The 21551-nt window shown below is 44.4% G+C and overlaps 1 protein-coding gene across 1 annotated transcript; it reads right to left on the bottom strand.

The window, feature by feature from the left end:
* Positions 1-551: 551 nt before the first annotated feature.
* Positions 552-21541, bottom strand: SDHAF2 (succinate dehydrogenase complex assembly factor 2). The gene is made up of 4 exons (XM_032356925.1): positions 21395-21541; positions 17273-17496; positions 17079-17188; positions 552-1323 (listed from the first exon to the last, which is right to left on the bottom strand). The coding sequence occupies exons 1-4, from the start codon at positions 21428-21430 to the stop codon at positions 1193-1195; spliced, it is 501 nt and encodes a 166-aa protein (XP_032212816.1). The 5' UTR covers positions 21431-21541; the 3' UTR covers positions 552-1192.
* Positions 21542-21551: the final 10 nt, after the last annotated feature.

Below are 21551 nucleotides of genomic sequence, written 5' to 3'. Positions count from 1 at the left end.
GCTGTGGGGCTCTCACAGGTCCCCTAAGGAAAAGCTAGGTCTCTTCTCTTCTCAGCCGGGGACACTGAGGGGCAGGGAGGACCCGGCCGAGGCTCTCCAGGAACCCCTCCGCTCCAGGACGCTGGAAGCAGGCACTGCCTCTCCGCATGCATCTCCTGTGATCACCAACCCAGTGCTTGTCGCCCCCCCAGGCCTGCTTTCTGAGGTCTGTACCTCGGATGGTCCCCGCCCAGCCCGGGGGGGCGACAGTGCTGACTGGGTTACAGTTCTGAGAGCAAATCCTTCCAGGGAGACCACTGCTAGACACACATTAGTCTCCTGGCCCCGGAGCTCAGCACTGCCAACCGATTCATTCTAAGATGTTATTGCTTATGTGTTGTCGATTCGTCAACTATAATCACCGGGAAGACTGTAGAAAGACCGAGAAAGCTTGCCATCGTGCCACACGGGAATCAATCCTGTGGCTGTCACCTTATATAACTCTGGAGACAAGTGACTGTGGATTATATGAGGACAGACAGAATTAAAATAATTGTGTGAGGGCCGGGAACTGTGATTTCTCCTTCATAAAATATTCTTTAATATTTAATTATCTTTCAGTGTACAGAGTGAACGTTTGCGAGACAATCTGATGAGGAGGATGAGGACTCGTCAGCAGCGAGCCCACACACCGCCTGCCGCCCTCGCTCTGCCCGCCGCGCCTCTGAAAGAGTCAGCTCAGGGGGCTTGGGTCTGCTGCCCCAGGAGGAAGGACCCTACCTGGGTGGGGAGGGGGGAGCAGATGTCACTTGAACAAAGCCCTGGGCTGCTCGGGGAAGCTTACTACCCAGCCCCCGCAGCTGGCTGTCTCTTTGCAGGGCACACACTTCTGGTGGAAGCTATGGGTGAGCTACACGCGTCCCGACACCGCCCTCCTGTGGCAGAGGCCCGACTCCAAAGACAGGAGCCAGAGAAACAGGCCAGAGTGCCCGCAACACCAGCAACTGCTTTTAGGCTTAAAACTAAACCAACAAAGTGTGAGAATGAGTCACACCCAGTATTTACATGTCCTGAGAGATGGGTCCAGCATCTGAAGCAAGACAAACAGTCTGGGTGGGCTGAGTGTCTCAGGAGCAGCAGGAAGTCAAGGCCGGGATCTATCCTAAGTTAGGGTCCACGGACGGAGCCCCAACGGCAGGCGGCGGTACACAGCTCAACGTGGCTTTTCAAAGAGGTATTCCAGATCTGGGGCGCGCAGTCTCTGCTCTTTGTTTTTATTTTTAGCAAAGTCTCTCAGCAGTGCCATGACTTCGTTTTCAAATATTTCTGGGGCTGGTTTTGCTTCTGCAAGAGAGGAATGGGCAGAAAGAATGATGTCAGTTAATCCTCAGGCATAAGGACCCTGACACTTGAAACTCTGGCCTTTGCAAAGAACCAGGAGATATACACACTGTCTCTAGTCTTCCTCTAAAGCACACAGTGGCCTGGAGCGGGAGCGGGTGACCCACGGCTGCCCGCCTGGGTAAACAGCTCTATTGGAACAGCTGCTCCCATCTGTTTACATACTGTCCACAGCCGCTTTTGCACGAGGATGGCAGAGTTGAGTAGCTGCAACAGAGACCATATGGCCACAAGACTGAAATATTTACCGTCTGGCCTTTTATGAACAAGTTGGCTGACCCCCAGGCCGGTCCATACTTGGCAGCACGATTTTGCTCTGCACTCGGTATTTCTGTGTTTTCTGGGTACTGTGTTTCCCCTTCCAGCCTATACGTTTCCCGAGGTGGAAGTCCTTGGTTGTACAAGGCAGACTAGGAGCTCCACTAACTTCAGCAAAAAAGAATTCATTAGAAGACCGTCAGAGGCGCACAAAATGGACATGACCCCGGAGAACCAGATGCGGATGGAGAGGCCCCAAGGGCATGGGCAGCAAAGCTACAGGAGTGTCCTCTTGGGGGTGCGCGAGGGGGCCCCGTATGCCTGCCTACCTCCCACCTCTCTCGCCACCTGGAGGTACTTGCTTAAGATTCCAGTTACAAGCAAAGCCTCCCACCGGGGAAGCTTAGGTAACGTGCTCGAGAAAGACCCTCCTACCAAGACTACAACATTGGGAGAGAGAATTCCTCAAAGCTGAATTCCCCCTCACTCAGCACAGAGCCCAGCATCTAGTGGGCTTGGTGTCGGGTTTTGTTTTGTTTTTGTGATCACTGAAGGCCAGGCAGGAGGTTGAGTGCAAGTTGGAAAGAACACTGGGCTCATCCTAACAAGAAAAGCCAGAAAAACTACAAAGAGCATGACTTTCTGTGAAGTCATCCGAGAACAGAGGTCATGGGGGAACCAAGTAGAATAAAATCTAAGGGAAGAGAAGCTCCCCCACAAAGGAGAAAGTGCACTAGAGCACCTGCCTGCCTGAGACAGGGCCCAGGAAGAAGAGACACCGGATACCACCCAGACAGGTCAGAAGAGTTCGGCTAAAATGTTTAACCAACTGCTACAAGCCAAGTGGGGGCTAGCCACAGACGCCGGGGGAGTGCACGCCCTGCAGGCTGTTCTCAGGAACCTTCCAGAGTGCGCTCCTGACCAAGACTAGTTCAGAGCAAGAGGCGGGAGAAAGTCTCCCTCACCGGTGCAAGCTGGGAGCAGCGGAGTGGCCAACACCGCAAAAAAAAAAAAAAAAAAAAAAAAGAAAGCGCATAAAGCCCAGCCCAGCCCTTCTCCTCAACGAAATAAAAGCCTTAAGAGCCTGGGTGTAGGTCTGCAAATCCTACTTCCTACTTGTTCAAGGACCCATTTGGGATGGTGAAAAGAGAAAAGGGAAGAAAAGAAAAATCTCACCCTGTGGGACAGGCAGGGCCACAGGGACTGAAGGTGAACCGGATAATGGAGAACGCCCTCCCAACCTTCCTTCCCCGAAGTGGAAGCAACAGGAATCTCCTGCTGGGGAAAGGCAGGAGCAGATTCCCTTTGAGGCACAGAAATAGGGGGAAGGCTGAAAAGCTGAGGGGAGAACAGGAACACTGAGAAGTACCTTCCGGAAACTCAGCCCCTCCTGTCCGCGGATGGCAGCAAGAGGCTGGAGGCGCAGGGAAGGGAAGGGGCGCAGGAACAGAATCCAGGCGAGCCTAACTCCTAACTAGACCGACTCAATCCATCCTAGCAACTTACCGGAAGCGCGCCCATTTCTAGGCATAAATACCATTCACTTCCCTCTTTACTGTCCTACTCGTAATGTCCAAGACTCAATTAAAGATTATGAGATACGCATGTGCACAAAAGAAGAAAAACACAACACCCTGTGAAGAGACAAAGCGATCAACAGAAAAAGCCTTGGGGATGACCCAGATGTCAGAACTGTTACGGAATTTAAAGTAACTAATACGTTAGGGGGTCTGGGTGGCTCAGTCATTTCAAAGCATTTACCTCAGTGCAGGTCGTGATCCTGGAGTCCTGGGATCCAGCCCCACACATGGCTCTCTGCTCAGTGAGGAGTCTGCTTCTCTCTCTGCCCTTCCCCCTGCTCACATGCCCCCCTCTCTCTGATAGATAAAATCTTTAAAAAATAACTAAAATATTAAAGACTCTACCAGAAAAAGTAGACAAAATGTAGGAACAAATGAGCAGCTCGACTACAGAGCTGGAAACATAAAAGCCAAATGTAAATGTTAGAACTAAAAACACAGTAGCAAATAAGCAGATTGACCTCAACAAGTTCATCAAGAGACTCAACACTGCAGTGTAGGAAAGAACTGGCAAACTAGAAGACCGATCAGTCTCACCGCTACAAACTCCCCAAACTGATACAGAAAAAGAAAAGAGGGCGCCTGGGTGGCTCAGTGGCTTAAGCCGCTGCCTTCGGCTCGGGTCATGATCTCAGGGTCCTGGGATCGAGTCCCGCATCGGGCTCTCTGCTCAGCAGGGAGCCTGCTTCCTCCTCTCTCTCTCTCTCTGCCTGCCTCTCTGCCTACTTGTGATGTCTCTCTGTCAAATAAATAAATAAAATCTTTTAAATAAATAAATAAATAAATAAAAAGAAAAGAATTAAAGACACAAAACAGAATCTGGAAGCTGGAGGGAACAAGTAAACAGTGTATGGGAGCCTACACGCCTGGAGAACCCAAGCAGGAAAAATACCAAGAGCAAACATCGAGACACATCATATTCAACACCAAAAAACCAAAGATGAAATGGTGTAAACATTCAGGAAGAAAAGAGACATTACGTGCATGGGAATAAAGAGACACAGTAGAGTTCTTGTCAGAACCTACACATACCAGGAAACAGCTCACGGTAATGCTACAGGAATTGGAAGGTGAAGGTACAATACAGGTAACTGAAACAGCAAACCCAGACCCAGGGCCGCTCCTGACCAGACGGCTTCAACCCCGCACACTAACAGCCAACCAAACAGGCCCCTGTAATGTGCTGAAAGAAAATCCCGTGAACCTGTAATTCCACACCCAGTGAAAATATCTTTCAAAAATGACAAAAACAGAGATAATTCATAAGAGCAGACCTGCACTACAAGAAACATTAAAGGAAGTTCTTCAGGCAGAAGGAATAGGATACCAGATAGAAACATGGATCTATACAAAAAAATGAAGATCTCCAGCGATGACTAAAATAAAGGTTAATATAAAATATATTTGATACAGTTATTTATTGTTGTACATATATAAAATATACTATAAAAATTACAATTTATAAAACTATGTATATAAAATATAACATTCTCTACCTTATTTTAAACTGCTCTAAAGATAATTGTCTAGGGTGTCTGGGTGGCTCAGTCGGTTAAGTGTCTGCCTTCGGCTCAGGTCATAATCTCAAGGTCCTGGGATCGAGCCCCGCGTTGGGCTCCCTGCTCAGCGGAGAGCCTGCTTCCCCCTCTCCTTCTGCCAGCCGCTCTGCCGCTTGTACACTACCTCTCTGTCAAATCAATAAATAAAATCTTAAAAAAAAAAAAAAAGACAATTGTCTAAAGTGAAACAAGAGAAATATAGTATAGGCTCACAACGTAAGTAAAAGCAAAAAGTGTGACAACGGCAGGATGGGAGGGAAGAACTGGGAGTATATATTGTAAAGTTCTTGTATCTTATGTGATACAGTAAATATAACTTGAAGAGAGACTAATTCATTACAGACGTATATGGTAAAGCCTAGGGCAATCACTACAAAAAATGATACAGGAAGTATAAACAGTAAACCAACAATGGAGGTCATATGAAATTTAAAATATTCAATTAAAAAAATGGAAATAGAGGAGAAAAGGAAAAAAGAACAGATGGAAGACACAGGAAACAAAAGGACTGCAGATTTTAATTCAACCACATTGCTCAATTAATAAATGCAAATGGCCAAACATATCAATGGAAAGGTAGAGACTCTTAAGACTGAATAAAGAAGAGATGACATATGCTATCTAGAAGAAGCTTGATCTGAGCATAAAGACAAAGATAGGTCAAAAGCAAAGGGATGGTGTGGGGGGCAGATTTGAAGCTGGCCCTCAGTATTTCCCACTCCCCTTGCATACAAGTCCTGCGTAACCCTCAGGACTGTGAACATGACGATGCCGACCGCAATTAGGTTATACGGCACAGCTGACCTCAGCACAAGGAAATTATCCAGGTCGTTCTCACTTCATCACATGTGCCCTTTATTTTATTTGTTTTTTAAGGGAGGAGAGGGAGAGAGAGAGGCTTAAGCAGGTTCCACACCCAGCACGGAGCTCGATCTCACAACCCTGAGATCATGACCTGAGCTGAAATCAAGAGTCAGATGCTTAACTGACGGAGCCACCCAGGCGCCCCACATGTGCTCTTTCAAAGCACTGTTCTCCAGCTGGTGGCAGAAGGAAAGTCAGAGAGATCTGAAGTGTTCAGAGGGATTCCACGTGAGGGAGAATCCCCGTGGCTGGGATGGAAGGAAGCCTGCAGCAAGGACCTGCACGTGGCTTCCCGGAGCTGAAAAAGATCAACAGGGAGCAAGACAATTGTCCTCAAGCCCCTAACCCTAAGCACATGAATTCTAAGAACCTGAATGAGCTTCCGGACAGGAATGCAGAACAGCTGACACCAATTTCAGACTGAGTTCTAGGCCTACGGAACTTCTCACTTATAGAACTATGACTGTATGTCATATGTACATACAGTCATATGTATGTCAAATATGTACGAACCATGCTGTCTAAAATCACTGTTTCTCACAGTTCTTCTAGATTTTATTTATTTATTTGACAAAAAGAGAGAGAGAACACAAGAAGGGAGAGTGGGAAAGGGAGCCTGATGTGGGACTCGATCCCAGGACCCCGGGATCATGACCTGAGCCGAAGGGAGATGCTTAAGGACTGAGCCACCCAGGTGCCCGTTTCTTGTAATTTACTATGTAGCACAGAAAACTAACACAGATGGGAAAAACTGTCGGGGACTGCCTCCGGCCGGGGAAGTCCCCGCCATTACAAGAAGGTGCTTGGCTCACTGCTAGCAAAGTACGCTGCAAGTATACAATGAACTTTCTGGTGAAGCCCGCCTAAAGGAGGACATAGTTATTGGCTGTATCAAATTTAATCAGCATAGTAACAGGACTCTCATTGGCTCTCCCCATTGCTTGACCCCTTATTGGTCACCCTGCTGTATATAAGCTAAGGAAGTTGATTAAATAAACGGAAATGAAGCATTAACACCATACCAGGCTCATTGTCGTCCTTGCGGGCCGAGGGCGACAAATGGTGCTGAGACCCGGGAAATATTAAGAAAAATAGAAAAACCTTGCAAGGGAGAAGTCCGCAGGTAAGCGGGGAAGGGACCATGATCAAAGTGGTGGGAATCTTGTACAAGACCGCAATAAGAAGCGGGGCGGCCTTAGAGCCGGGATTTAATAAGTCCGCAATAAGAAGCGGGGGCGGCCTTAGAGCCGGGATTAAGCAGCGAGTATACATGGGACAGCCATTAGGTTGGGATTCTAATTATGGGTTCTGGACTGTCAAAGTCGAGGTTAGAGGGTTCCCTAAAGGACCTTCTAAAGGCCAATGGCACGCCATTAAAAACGAAAACTGCTAGGACATTCTTGAATACAGTTGAGACAGTGGCGCCTTGGTTTCTGGACGAGGGCTTGCTAAATATCCCCCAATGGGACCAGTTAGGTGAGGATTTTAAGAAGAGGGATAAAAACAAACCATTGCCGCCGGGAACGTTAGTTATATGGACTCTAGTCAGAGGGTGCCTGGGAGGATATAAGCCGAAATGTGATTCAGTTATTCAGGAGGGCGCTGAGGCGCTCGAGGAAGTGAAAGAAGAACGCTCATCTCGTGCTTCGGAAAGGAGTAGTTCTAGCGAAGGGGAAGAAGAAATGTCGGGGGAGGAGCTAGAGTGGAAGTTCAAATTAAAACCAGACCCTCCCTGTTCAGCAGTGACCCCTAGTGCTCCGCCTCCTTACAATCCCCTGGCGGGGGAGATAGCATGTAAATGTCATCCCTCTGCTAATGAGGATTGGAAGACCGCATGGAGGGGGGCCAATAGCAGCTCGATTTTCCCAGTTCTAGAGGACCAAAATCATCAACGGTATCACCAGCCCTTGGACTTTAAATTAGTTAAACAATTAAAGGAAGCGGTCATGCAGTATGGCCCTCAGGCAGCATTTACTATTTCTCTAGTGGAGTCCATAGCAGGCATGAATTTAATCCCCGAAGACTGGGGGAATTTAGCAAGGGCAGCCCTCTCTGGAGGGCAATATTTGGTCTGGAAGACAGCATGGCAAGAGCATTCCCAGGATGTTGCACGGCGTAATGCCGCGGCAGGCAATCCACAATGGAATCTGGATATGCTTATGGGCATGGGGCCATACACTGGTAAACATGACCAACTGCAATACAACCCTGCCGTATACATGCAGATTGCGGCTTCCGCTACCAAAGCATGGAAAACCCTCCAGGGCAGTGGGGACTTGCAGGGTCAACTATCTAAGGTGATACAAGGACCAAATGAAGCATATGCTGATTTTGTTGCAAGATTGATGCAAACAGCTGGGAGAGTATTTGGGGATGTTGACACAGCCATGCCTCTAATTAAACAACTGGCCTATGAGCAAGCCAATAAATGGTGTAAAGAGGCCCTTAGGCCATGGAAGGCTAAAGATTTAAGCACATACATTAAGGTATGCAGGGATATTAATGACAGTGTTATTCAAGGACAAGTACTTGCTTCAGCCATTACTCAAGGCCTTCAGGGCATTCAGCTATCCCAACGTAAGGGCGCTAAAGGAAATTCTGGGGAATGCTACAAATGTGGAGCTCAGGGGCACTTTAAGAGAGAATGTCCTGACAGCAAGGGTCCCCCAACAGTAAAGCAACCTGGCATATGTCCTAGGTGTGGCAAGGGTACACACTAGGCGAATGAATGTCGCTCAGTAAAAGATATTCAAGGTAATCCACTACCCCCAAGGAATTCAAAAAACGGGAAATGGGGCCCATCACCCCAGGGCCCTCAAATGTATGGGGTGCTTCAACAGGTAGCCCGCACGCATTACCCGCCGACGAGCCAAGGCGGGCTACAAAAGGAAGCGCCGGATTGGACATCCGCGCCACCACCAGACTTGTACTAACCCCCGAGATGGGAACCCAGGTGGTGGAATCGGATTTTAAGGGCCCACTGCCTGTGAATACTGTAGGCCTATTATTAGGGCGTAGCTCCACAGCCCTTGCTGGATTAATAGTACACCCCGGAGTAATTGATGCTGATTATACAGGAATAGTCAAAATATTAGTGTCTTCCCCTCGTGGCATTACAGTTATCAGTCCAGGTGATAAAACAGCACAAATTATAGTGTTACCAAGCTGTCATAAACTATTCCCCAACACAGAAATATCCCGTGGAAGAGCAATTTATCTTCACTTTATTCAACAAGCAAAACAATTTCACAAGCTATTTCATGTTAATGCTCTTACTCTCAGACTTAAATTCAACATAACAAAAGCTCAAGCCAGGGACACTGTAGTCTCTTGTAAAAACTGTGTTACCCTCTTGCCATCCCCCTCCTTAGGAGTTAACCCACGAGGCCTGTTACCCAACCATATATGGCAAATGGATGTTACTCACATCCCTGAATTTGGCAAACTGAAATATGTGCATGTTTCCGTGGACACATGTTCTGGTGTCATATTCGCCTCTATCCATGCTGGGGAAAAACCCAAAGATGTTCTTTCCCACTGCCTTCAAGCCTTCGCCGCTTGGGGTAAACCTCGACAAATAAAAACAGACAATGGACCTGCATACACCTCACAAGTATTCCACGGTTTCCTTACTCAACTAAACATTACCCTAAATCATGGTATTCCCTACAATCCTCAAGGACAGGCCATGGTGGAACGTGCCCATTTAACCATCAAACAAACTCTTTTAAAACAAAAAGGGGGAATAGGGGACACGTGCCGGTCCCCTAAAGACAAACTAAATACAACTCTATTTATTTTAAATTTTTTGACGCTCGATAAAAACGGTCAAGCAGCAGCTGAAAGACATTCAGCCCGTATGGATTCTTCCCCCAAGCCCTTAGTTCTTTGGAAGGATATCCTTACAGGACAATGGAAAGGCCCGGATCCTGTATTAATCTGGAGCAGAGGCTCCGTTTGTGTTTTCCCACAGGACAAAGAAGTGCCGATTTGGATTCCAGAGAGATTGGTCCGGAAGGCCCCTGAGAACGAGGATGAGGACAGAGGAAGCCGTGATCCTCCTACTGTCGTGGGGGACTCTGATATTTCTAATTCCCCCGACGGCGACACGTGAATTATGGGCTATACTGAAGGCTTGGCCCTATCCTTTACCTTTAACTAATTCTTCCTTTATCTTCCCCCCATTCTTCACTAGCTGATGTACTGAGTGTTGGTTCTATTGTTCCTTTTTCTGCGCTTTGTGTTGCCCCTGTAAAATTCTCTCAATTTAATAAGGCCAGCAATTCCTCCCAACAGCTCTCTTAGTTTTTGCAGGGTACTTGGTCTGACGATTTTCAAAATTTCACATGAATCCTTCTGGCTGAGATAACTTGAGTAAATAGTATGCGTGTGCAACCAGCTTCCCTTCCAGAGCTATTTCCAACATTCAGCAATATGTTCCAGTTCACCAAACAATGGGCTGGTACAATTGGTCATCTTGTCCTCCTCCTTATTGGCATTCTGCTTCTATTCGGAAACGTTCACCAGTGGAGAACACAGCAGCGAGAGCAGAGCCGAGCTATAGCACAAGCCCCTATGTCAATAGAGGCTGGGACATCTCCCCAGATATGGCTAAGCATGCTAGATCGGTAGTCAAAGACGGGTAAGATCAGTAGAGAAACATACCAACCTAAGACAGGACAGAGATCATCGATATCTTGTGTCTGATGACGGGTAAGGATGTTTTCTGCTACTGACGACCTAAGACAGGCACGATCTCTGCCATAAAACAAAAAAGGGGGAGATGTCGGGGACTGCCTCCAGCCGGGGAAGTCCCTGCCATTACAAGAAGGTGCTTGGCTCACTGCTAGCAAAGTACGCTGCAGTATACAATGAACTTTCTGGTGAAGCCCGCCTAAAGGAGGACATAGTTATTGGCTGTATCAAATTTAATCAGCATAGTAACAGGACTCTCATTGGCTCTCCCCATTGCTTGACCCCTTATTGGTCACCCTGCTGTATATAAGCTAAGGAAGTTGATTAAATAGACGGAAATGAAGCATTAACACCATACCAGGCTCATTGTCGTCCTTGCGGGCCGAGGGCGACAAAAAATATATATCATGCAAACACTAATCAAAAGAAAGCTGGCCTAAATTATTATCTGACACTTCAGAACAAACAATATTATCAGCAGTAAAGAAAGACATTATATATAATGGTAAAGGAGTCAATTCGTCAAGAAGATAGAAACCCCTAAGTATGTTTTCATAAGACAGAGCTTCAGGGGCACCTGGGTGGCTCAGTGGGTTAAAGCCTCTGCCTTCAGCTCAGGTCATGATCCCAGGGTCCTGGGATCAAGTCCCACAACGGGCTCTCTGCTCAGCGGGGAGCCTGCTTCTCCCTCTCTCTGCCTGCCTCTCTGCCTACTTGTGATCTCTGTCTGTGAAATAAATAAATAAATCTTAAAAAAAAAAAAAAAAACAGAGCTTCAAAATATATGAAGGAAAAACAGAGAACTGAAAGGAGTTAATAGACAAATCCACAAGATAACTAGAGATTTCAGCACTTTTCTCTTATTCATCAACAAAGTACAGAGGAAACCGGTCAGAACATCGAGACCAGGAAGAACGGCATCAACCAAGCTGCCTGAGTTGACACTGAAAGCGCACTTCATCCACAGGTGCAGAAGACATGTTATGTTCAAAGAAGGGCACATGAGACATTTATCAAGTGTACGGTCATAGTTCAGGCCATAAAACAAATTTTGAGAAACTTAAAAGAACTGAAACTACACAATCTAAGTTCTGGGGTCCTAATGGAATTAGTAAGTTTCATTCTTTTTTTTTTTTTTTAAGATTATTTATTTATTTGACAGAGAGAGAGAGAGATAGATCAGTAGTGGCAGAGAGAGGGGGAAGCAGGCTCCCTGCTGAGCAAGGAGCCCGATGTGGGGCTCGATCCCAGGACCCTGGGATCATGACCTAAGCCGAAGGCAGAGGCTTAACCCACTGAGCCCCATAAGTTTCATTCAAAATGAATGAACCTGAATGAGCCTGAGGGGCACCTGGGTGGCTCAGCTGTTTGAGTTCCAGGTTCCTGGAATCAAGCCCTGACTCGGGCTCTCTGCTCAGCAGGGAATCTGCTTCTCCCTCTCCCTCTGCTGCTCCCCCTGCTTGTGTCCCCTCACTGTCAAATAAATAAATATTAAAGAAAAAAAAAAAGAAAGAAAGAAACTTCTAAACAACTCATGGGTCAAAGAGGAAGTCAGAAGGGAAATTAGGAATTGAATGAATGAGAAAAATCCATCCAAATTCGCAATGTGACACTAAAGCAGTGCTTAGAGGGAAATTCATAGCATTAAATGCTTACAGTAGAAAAGGAGGTCTCAAATCAATAAGCTCAACTCTCACCTTACAAAACTAAAAAAATAATAGCAAACTAAGCCCAACACAAGGAGGAAAAAAGGAAATAAAGAGCAGACATCAATGAAATTAGAAAAAGAAAAACAGAGCAAAAACAATGTAACCAAAAGCTGGTTCTCTGAAAAATAAATAAAATCGATAAACTTTTAGCTACACTGACCAAGAAAAAAAAAGAAAAAACCCCACAAATTACCAATATTAGAAATAAAGGAGGGACCTTACTACAGCTCTTCAGACATTTAAAGAAAAAGGGAATATGACCATAACTTTATATCCATAGACTTAACGCCTTATGTGATGTGGCCAAATTTCTTTCTTTCTTTTTTTTTTTTTTTTAAAGATTTGTTTTATTTATTTGACAGAGAGAGATTACAAGTAGGCAGAGAGCCAGGCAGAGAGAGAGAGGAGGAAGCAGGCTCCCTGCTGAGCAGAGAGCCCGATGCGGGACTCGTTCCCAGCACCCTGAGATCATGACCTGAGCCGAAGGCAGCGGCTTAACCCACTGAGCCACCCAGGCGCCCATGTGGCCAAATTTCTTAAAGACACACTAATAAACAGACCTCATCTAAGTAAGAAGAAACAGAGAACTTGAATTGTTCCATAGATATTAAAAAAAAAAAAATTAGACTTTACAGTTAAAACCTTCCAAAAGAGAAAACCTCAGATCCAGGAGGCTTCCCTAGCAAATTCTACCAAATATTTAAGTAATACCAACTTTATATACCTTCCCAGAAAATGGAAGAGAAGAACACTTCATAACTCATTTTATGAAGCCAGCATTACCCTGATCAAAACCAGATAACCTGGGACACCTGGGTGGCTCAGTTGGTTGGGCAGCTGCCTTCGGCTCAGGTCATGATCCCAGCGTCCTGGGATTGAGTCCCACATCGGGCTCCTTGCTCTGCAGGGAGCCTGCTTCTCCCTCTGACTCTGCCTTCTACTCTGTCTGCCTGTGCTCGCTCTCGCTCGCTCGCTCGCTCTCTGACAAATAAATAAATAAAATCTTAAAAAAAAAAAAAAAAAAACCAGATAACCTTATAAGACAACTACACACCAGTACCCCATGAAGACAGATACAAAGATCTCCAAAGTACTGGCAAATGAAATCAATCAAGCAAAAGACCAGGTGATGTTTACCACGAGAAGGCCAGGTTGGTTTAATATCTGAAAATCAATAAAAAATTCATCATATCAATAAACTAAGGGGAAAAAAGCATATGACCAAACAAATGACAGTGTCTACAGAAATGCCTAGAAAGCACCTGACAAAATTCAGCATCTATTTATGAAAAAATGCTCTATATACAAATGGAAGGAAATTTTTTCAATCTGATAAAAGGCATTTATGACTAACCTACAGGTAACAGTATATTAATAATGAAAGAGTGAATACTTTCTCCCTAACACTAGGAACAGGTCAAGGGTGCCGCTCTCACTGCTACTACCCAGCATTATACCAGAGATCCTGGACACTGCAATAAAGCAGACTAAAGATACAATGAGCATACAGACTGGAAAAGAAGAAAATCTTCCCTGTTCACAGATGACACAGCTGTCTACACAGAAAATTCCAAAGAATCTACAAAACAGCTTCTAGATCTGAGTATACAGAATACAAAAATCAATTGTATTTATACATTCTACCAACAATGGGAAATTGAAAATTTCTCTTAAAGTACCATTTATAATGGCACAAAAGTATATGAAATACCTAGTTACAAACCCAGCAAAATATCTCCAAAATACGCTTAAACTACAAACACAGATTGTAGCAGTTAGGCTTCTAGATGGCCCCCAAAGACCTGAACCTCTACCGTGCTCTTGCTTGATTCTCATGCCTACTCCCTGCCCTGGGCTGGACCTAACAACTTGATTCTAACCAACAGAACACAGCAAGGACAATACAATGTCACTTCCGTGACTAGGTTACAAACCACGGAGACTTCCTTCCTGCTAGGAGACTCCTCTCTTGCCTTCTCGGCTTGAATGTTTTGAAGAAGCAAGCTTCCAAGCAGGAGAGGCCCTTGTGACAAGGAACAGAAGGCAGCCTCTAGGAAACAGCCAGCAAAGAACTTGGGCCTGCAGGTGGGGAACCTGTGAGGAACTTAACTGTGCCAACACCAGAGAGAACTTAAAGCAGATCCTCCCCTGACTGAGCCTCCAGATGAACTCCCAGACCCTAGGCTGACACCTTGATTGAAACTTTGTGACAGAGTAGAGCACAGCACCCAACTAAGCCATGACTGGATTCTAGATCCACAGAAAGGCTGAGATAATAAGGGCGGGTTTATTTAAAGCCAGTAAGTTTTGGGGTAATTTGTTATACAACAATAGATAACATGCTAATTAAAGAAGTCAAAGACCTGAGAGCGCCTGGGTGGCTCAGTTGGTGAAGCATCTGCCTTCTTTTTTTTTTTTTTAAAGATTTTATTTATTTATTTGACAGGCAGAGATTACAAGTAGGCTGAGAGGCAGGCAGAGAGAAAGGAGGAAGCAGACTCCCCGCTGAGCAGAGAGCCCGATGCGGGGCTCGATCCCAGGACTCTGGGATCACGACCCGAGCCGAAGGCAGAGGCTTTAACCCACTGAGCCACCCAGGCGCCCCGAAGCATCTGCCTTCTGCTCAGGTCATGATCCCAGGGTCCTGGGATCGAGCCCTGCATGGGGCTCCCTGCTCAGCAGGAAGTCTCCTTCTCCCTCTCCCTCCGTCCCTCTTTCCAGTTCATGTGCTCACTCTCTATCTGAGAAAAATAAAATTTTAAGATATTAAATGTAAAAAAGAGAGTCAATAATCTAAATAAATGGAGATACAGAATGTGAGAGATTAGACAATTCTCAATGCTAGAAGAATTTGATCTGTTGTTCTAACACAACTCCAATCAAAACCCAAGTAGGTTTTTGTTTTTCTGGTTGTTTTTTTGTTTGTTTGTTTGTTTTTTGAGAAACTCAAGAGGTGATTCTAAAACTATAAAATTCCGAGAAGAAAAACAGAGAAAATCTTTGTGACTTTTGGATAAAACAGATTCTTAGACACAGTATCAAAAGCGCGATCCACTAACATACCAAAGAAAACACTGTACTTCACCAAAATTAAAAACTGCTCTGTGAAAGACAACGTTAAGAAAATGCAAAGACAAACCATAAGCAAGGAAAAAGAAATTTCCAAGACACGTACCTGATAAGGAATTTCAATCTGACACAACAAACACTCAAACCTCAATTAGAAAATGAACCAACCCAAGGTAAAAACAAAGGTGGGGTAAGTCCTGAAGAGACATAAGAGCAAAGATGTAGGAATGGCAAAGAAGCACTTAAAAAAGATCCTCAATATCCTTAATCATCAGGGCCAGGCCAATTCACTACAGTGAAATATCACTGTCTATTTCTTAAAATGGCTAAAAACAAAAACAAAATCCTGCTATCACCAAGTGCTGGTAAGGACGGGGAACTTCACATCTAGTCCCTGACAACGACGAATTTGTCTTCTGCCCCTATAGTTTTGCCCTTTCCCAGAACATCATAAAAATGGCATCATAAAGTACGTATGGCCAGACTTTGAGTCTGGCCTCTTTCACTTAACAGAGGAGTCAGCAAACTATGGCCTGCTGCCTGTTTTTGTATGGCCTGTGCGCTAAGAATGACTTTTAAATGGTTCAGGAAAAAAGTCAAAAGGGTATTTTGTGACAGATGAAAACCCTATGAAATTTAAAGTTCAAGGTCTGTCAATAAAATGTTATTGCAACACTGTAGCAATGGCAGCCTGTGGGCTCCAATGGCAGGAGTGGAAGACTCAAGACAAGGACCGTATGGTCTGCACGGGACCTAAATATTTACTCCCTTTTCCATTATAGAAAAAGTTTGTCTTAACTCTTACCATATGACTCAGTGACCCTTCTCCTGGGTTTTTAACCCAAGAAAAACTACAACCTACACCCACAAAAAGCTATATGCAAACATTTATAGTGGCTTTACTCATAATCGCCTAAAACAGGAAACACCCTGATGTCCCTCCCCTGGTCAACGGATAAACAAACAGTGGGGCAAATTCATTTGATGGAATTTTACTCAACAACACTACGGGAGTGCAGAGTAAATATTTACACTTTGTGGGCTTTCCAATCTCTATATAAGTCTCAAGACTGTATTATCACACTTTATGCTCAGAACCTACAGAATGGTTTCTATTTATGACTCAAATCTGGGCTGGAAACTTAAAACCAGAAGAGCCGGGAGTGTGAAAGAAATGGAGGAGATGTCCGTTAATATCCATTCTCTCATTTTTCCTTGATAACAGAACCCCCAATGTAACTGGATGCATGAAACAGACTATATTATTTTTTCATCCTGACCAGAAATCATCATGTGACTGAAACTGTGGGCAATGGAAAACTAGGGAGAGTGTGGAGCATAATCTTCTGAGGACTCATAAAAAGTAAGGCGTGAGCTTCTACACACTCTCTCCTGGCTGAAACATAAGCCATGACAGACAGAGCCGCAGCAACCACCTTCAACCATGAGGTAGACAGCACATGACAGCCATCTGGGGGATCTGTACAGCATGACTTCTGAATGGAATGCCTACCTCTGGACTGCTGTTATGAGAGAGAAATACAGTCCTGATTTATTTAAGCTATTTGTTTGTGTGTTTTTTCTGACAGCCAAAGCTAATCCTAACTATAAACAGTAAGAACTGTTCTTCCCAAAGGTAGTGCTGTTTTTAGACTATCAAGGAACACTTGCTACACAGCCTTTAGAGCTATCGGGTTCCACACCATTCCCCCTTCCCAGCCTAGTTTTTCTGTAACTCTGCCTTTCCACACCATTCCATTAAACTCCCTTTTTGCTTATGTCAGACGGGTTTCTGTTGCTTGCAAACAAAGAACTTTAATAAAACCATTTTGCACGCTTTGAAAAATTTGGAGAGTGCTGGGGTTGAGTGTTGACTGCATGAACAAAAGAAAAAAATTGCCAAGGACACAAAATCCAGACTCAATCAGAGTGCATCATCCTACTTTTCACATCATGCCCAGTACCTGTGGCCCAGTAGTAAATATCCCAGTCATTACTGGGCTCATTAATCAGACGATCATAGAGGTTCAGCTGCTTCTCAGTCATGTGGTGCAGATATTCTTTAGCAAAGAGGCTAAAACGAGAAAGAGAGAAAACAAAGATGAAAAAGCCATCTCCAGTAAAAAAGAAAGTGAAACCAAGTCTCATATTTCCCTACCTAAGCAGAATACAGTTTTCCAACATTCCCCTTTTTCTGCTCTCATAGAGCAGCCGGGCTCTTTTGGTTTCTATGGACTCATCAGTTCGCTCCTGCCACGGAGGCAAAGGGATTTCAATCATGTCTTTTTGGGAATCTGTTGGGCTGTCACCTCTGTAGCAACGGCTGAATGATGGTGCACCAAGCAAAGGAGACACTAGATGGCGCCTTGACAGAGCAAGCATCTGAAATAAACCACAAACACCTTTATAAGGACTAACATCACTGGCATTCACTCAACACTTACTAGGTGCTAAATGCATTCAATCTCATTTAGTTCTTACGAAATTATGTTGATACTGTCCCCACTTTATTACACAGGAAGCTGAGTCTCAGGAGGTTAAATAACTTACCAAGTTCACCCAGATCGTAAATGCAGTTAGGACTGGAGCCCAGCCCTAACTGCAAATGTATTCTTAACTTAATACCCTTCCAGAAATTCTCCAGCAGAAATATTTTCTCCTTCCTTTATATTCCCTTAAGATTCTTTTTTTTTTTTTTAAGATTTTATTTATTTATTTGACAGACAGAGATCACAAGTAGGCAGAGAGGCAGGCAGAGAGAGGAGGAAGCAAGCTCCCTGCCAAGCAGAGAGCCCGATGTGGGGCTCAATCCCAGGACCCTGGGACCATGACCTGAGCTGAAGGCAGAGGCTTTAACCCACTGAGCCACCCAGGTGCCCCTCCCTTAAGATTCTTATGGAATGGTATATATTAGTCACTTGCTTGTGTTGCATTCTGAGCATACAGTGACGGCATGGTTCCTAATCCTCCACAGGCTCCCAATTTGGAGAAGGTCAAAACCTATCAAAATGCAATGAGAAGGTAGTGACACCAGCAAGATGACTGAACAGGAAGCCTCACACTCTCCTTTTCTCACAGAGACACCAACTGAACAATACATGGACCAACTCCCTCTAAGAGAAGTCCAGAAACCAGGTAAGAGATTCCTGAAAAAAAGAAGCCAGCAAATCCTTCCAAATGGGAATTCACATGCATAAGCCTAGAGAAGACCTATCCATGCAAGAAGTCTGACAGGCTCCTGGAATCTCTAGCCAAGCTGACTGGTGAAGGTCTTTTCTTCTACAAAGCCAGTCCACAAAGACTTAGGAGAGGTAACTTTTTTCAGAAGTGTGGATCTGACAGAGAGTTGCAAGGGACATGAAGAAACAGGAATACATGGCCCAGTCAAGGGAAGAAAATAAATCTCTAGAAGCTGGCCCTAAAAAAACAGAGGCATATGAATTACCTGACAAAGTATTCAAAACAACGGTCATCAAAATGTTCGATGAGCTTAAAAAAAAAAAAAAAAAAGCATGAACAGAATATCAACAAGAAGAAATATTAAAAAGAACCAAACAAATTTTGGAACTGAAGAATAGAATAACCAAATGAAAAAAATTCACTATGGGGCTTAACCAGCAGACTTGATCAAGCAGAAGAAATAATCAGTGAACTCAAAGACAGGTCATTTGAAATTTCCTAATCAGAGGAAGAAAAAAAAGAATGAAAAAGATTGAAATGTGCCCAAGGGACTTAGGACATCATCAAGCAAACCAATATAAATATTATAGGTAAAGATAAATATGTGACAAATATAGAATATTATAATAGTGGTACGTAAATCACTTTTAATTCTGGTATAAAAGTTGAAATAGAAAACCATAAGCTAATGGATATACAACACAAAAATATGTAATTGTAGGGGTGCCTGGATGGTGCAGTTGGGTAAGCGACCGACTCTTGATTTCTGCTTGGGTCTTGATCTCAGGGTCCTGAATTCCAACGCTGTGGTGGGGCTCTGCACACAGTTCAGAGTCTGCTTGGGACCCTCTCGCTCTGCCCCTTCCTTTCCACTCACCCCACCTCTGTACACATGTGCGTTCTCTAGCAAATAAATAAATCTTTTAAAAATAAATAAATCGAATAAATCTTTTAAAAAGTACATATAGAGAGAGGCGCCTAGTGGCTCAGTGGGTTAAGCCTCTGCCTGCTACTCAGGTCATGATCTCAGGGTCCTGGGATCGAGCCCTGCATCCGGCTTTCTGCACAGCCTGCCTCTCTGCCTTCTTGTACACACTCTCTCTGTCAAATTAATAAAATCTTTTTAAAAAATACATATGTAATTATGACATCAATAATGTAAACAGGGTGAAGTACAAGGGTAGGTTTTTTGGTATGTAATTGAAGTTAAATTATTATCAGCTTAAAATAGATTATTATATTTTATGTAAGCCCCATGGGAACCAAGAATAAACATTTGTAGAAGATACATAATAGAAAATGAGAAAGGGGTCGGGGCGCCTGTGTGCCTCAGTGGGTTAAAGCCTCTGCCTTCAGCTCAGGTCATGGTCCCAGGGTCCTGAGATTGAGCCCCACATTGGGCTCTCTGCTCAGCGGGGAGCCTGCTTCCCTTCCTCTCTCTCTGCCTACCTGTGATCTCTGTCTGTCAAATAAATAAATAAAATCTTAAGAAAAAAAAGAAAATGTGAATGGGGTTAAAGGTAGTCTCCACGGGGGCGGGGGGAGACAATGAAACATAAACGGTAACAGGAAGTGAGGAAAAAAGGGACACAGGAGCTACATGACGGATAGAAAATGATGAACAAAATGGCAATAAGTTCTCCATCAGTAATTATTTCACACACGAAATAAACTCCAACCAAAACACTAGAGTGGCTAAATGGATTAAAAGACAGGATCCAACTATATGATGTTACTACAGACTTCTTTTAGATGGAAGAACACACAAGTTGAATGCAAAAGGATGAAAAAGATATCCCATACAAATGGTAACCAAAGAGCAAAGATGGCCCTCCTTATGTCAATCAAAACAGGCTTTAAGGGGCGCCTGGGTGGCTCAGAGGGTTGAAGCCTCTGCCTTTGGCTCAGGTGATGATCCCGGGGTCCTGGGATCGGGCTCCACATCGGGCTCTTTGCTTGGGGGAGCCTGCTTCCCCCCTCTCTCTGCCTGCCTCTCTGCCTGGTTGTGATCTCTCTCTGTTAAATAAATAAAATCTTTAAAAAACAACAACAACAAAAACAGCCTTTAAGTCAAAAACTACCAGGAGAGATACGGGACATTATCATATAATGATAAGAGTAGGGGTAACAGAATAAATGCACCAGGAATATAAATCAATTATAAATATATATGCAACCAACATCAGAGCACTCAAACATATGAAACAAACTGACAGAACTGAAAGGGGAGATAAACAGCAATACAATAAAAAAAGATTTCAATATTCCACACTCAGTAATGGATAGAGCATCTAGACCGAATATCAATAAAGAGAAGACCTGAATAACAATATAGATTAAATGGACCAAAACGGACATGTACAGAACATTTCACCCAACAGCTGCAGAATACATTATTTTCAAGCACCCTTGAGTGGGAATACTCTCCAAGACTGATCACCTTATCCATCTATTTATCTATCTAGGGTTGCAAAACAAGCCTTACCAAATTTAAAACGATTAAAATGACACAAATGATCACACTGACATGAAACTTGAAATCAACATCAGAAGGAAAACTGGAAAATTCACAAATATGTGAAAATTAAACAACACACTCGAGCTCATGAATAACCAATAGTTCAAATGGGTCAAAGAAGAAATCGAAAGGGGAACTCGAAAAGAGGAACTCGTACTCGAAAATATCTTGAAACGAAAACGCAACGCACACAAAAGTTATGAGAAGCAGCCAAAGAGTAGTACTAAGAGGTTACCACGTGAAAAGTCTACAATAAAAAAATTATCTTAACATGTGAAATATCTCTAACAGGTATTAGACAAAAGAACAGCCTGAAGAACACCGAGAGGTGGTGCAGCCAGCTCCACCTGGGGAACAGGTGAAATCTGAACTGGGTCTCGCACGAGACAGGCACACAGTGAGCTAAGAAAAGGATGGATGTGACCTGGATCTCCTGTTGCAAGGCGGATCTCTCCTTGGTTCTGCCCTTGCCCTGGGCTAGCAGGCAGCTGGATGCTCCTCGCAGTCTTCATGACTGCGCTGGTGGACGAGACACAGTCCCCACTATAGCACCCGGGACCCTAAAATCTCTACGCTCCTTACCCGTGGCAGAACCTGAAACGTGCAGACCACCGCCATCCTTCCCGACCCACACCGGAAGCCTACGGTCAGGTCACTTCCGGGAATTTCCGGACGCCTGAAGTGCGGTCTTCAACGCTGAAGTGCCTGAGCCGGAAGATGCGTCCCTGCGTCTTGCGGA

Source organism: Mustela erminea, chromosome 9, assembly GCF_009829155.1.
Source record: "Mustela erminea isolate mMusErm1 chromosome 9, mMusErm1.Pri, whole genome shotgun sequence".
Lineage (NCBI taxonomy): Eukaryota > Metazoa > Chordata > Mammalia > Carnivora > Mustelidae > Mustela > Mustela erminea.
The sequence above is the reverse complement of the archived record's forward strand: the minus strand, read 5'-3'. Positions and strand labels throughout refer to the sequence as shown.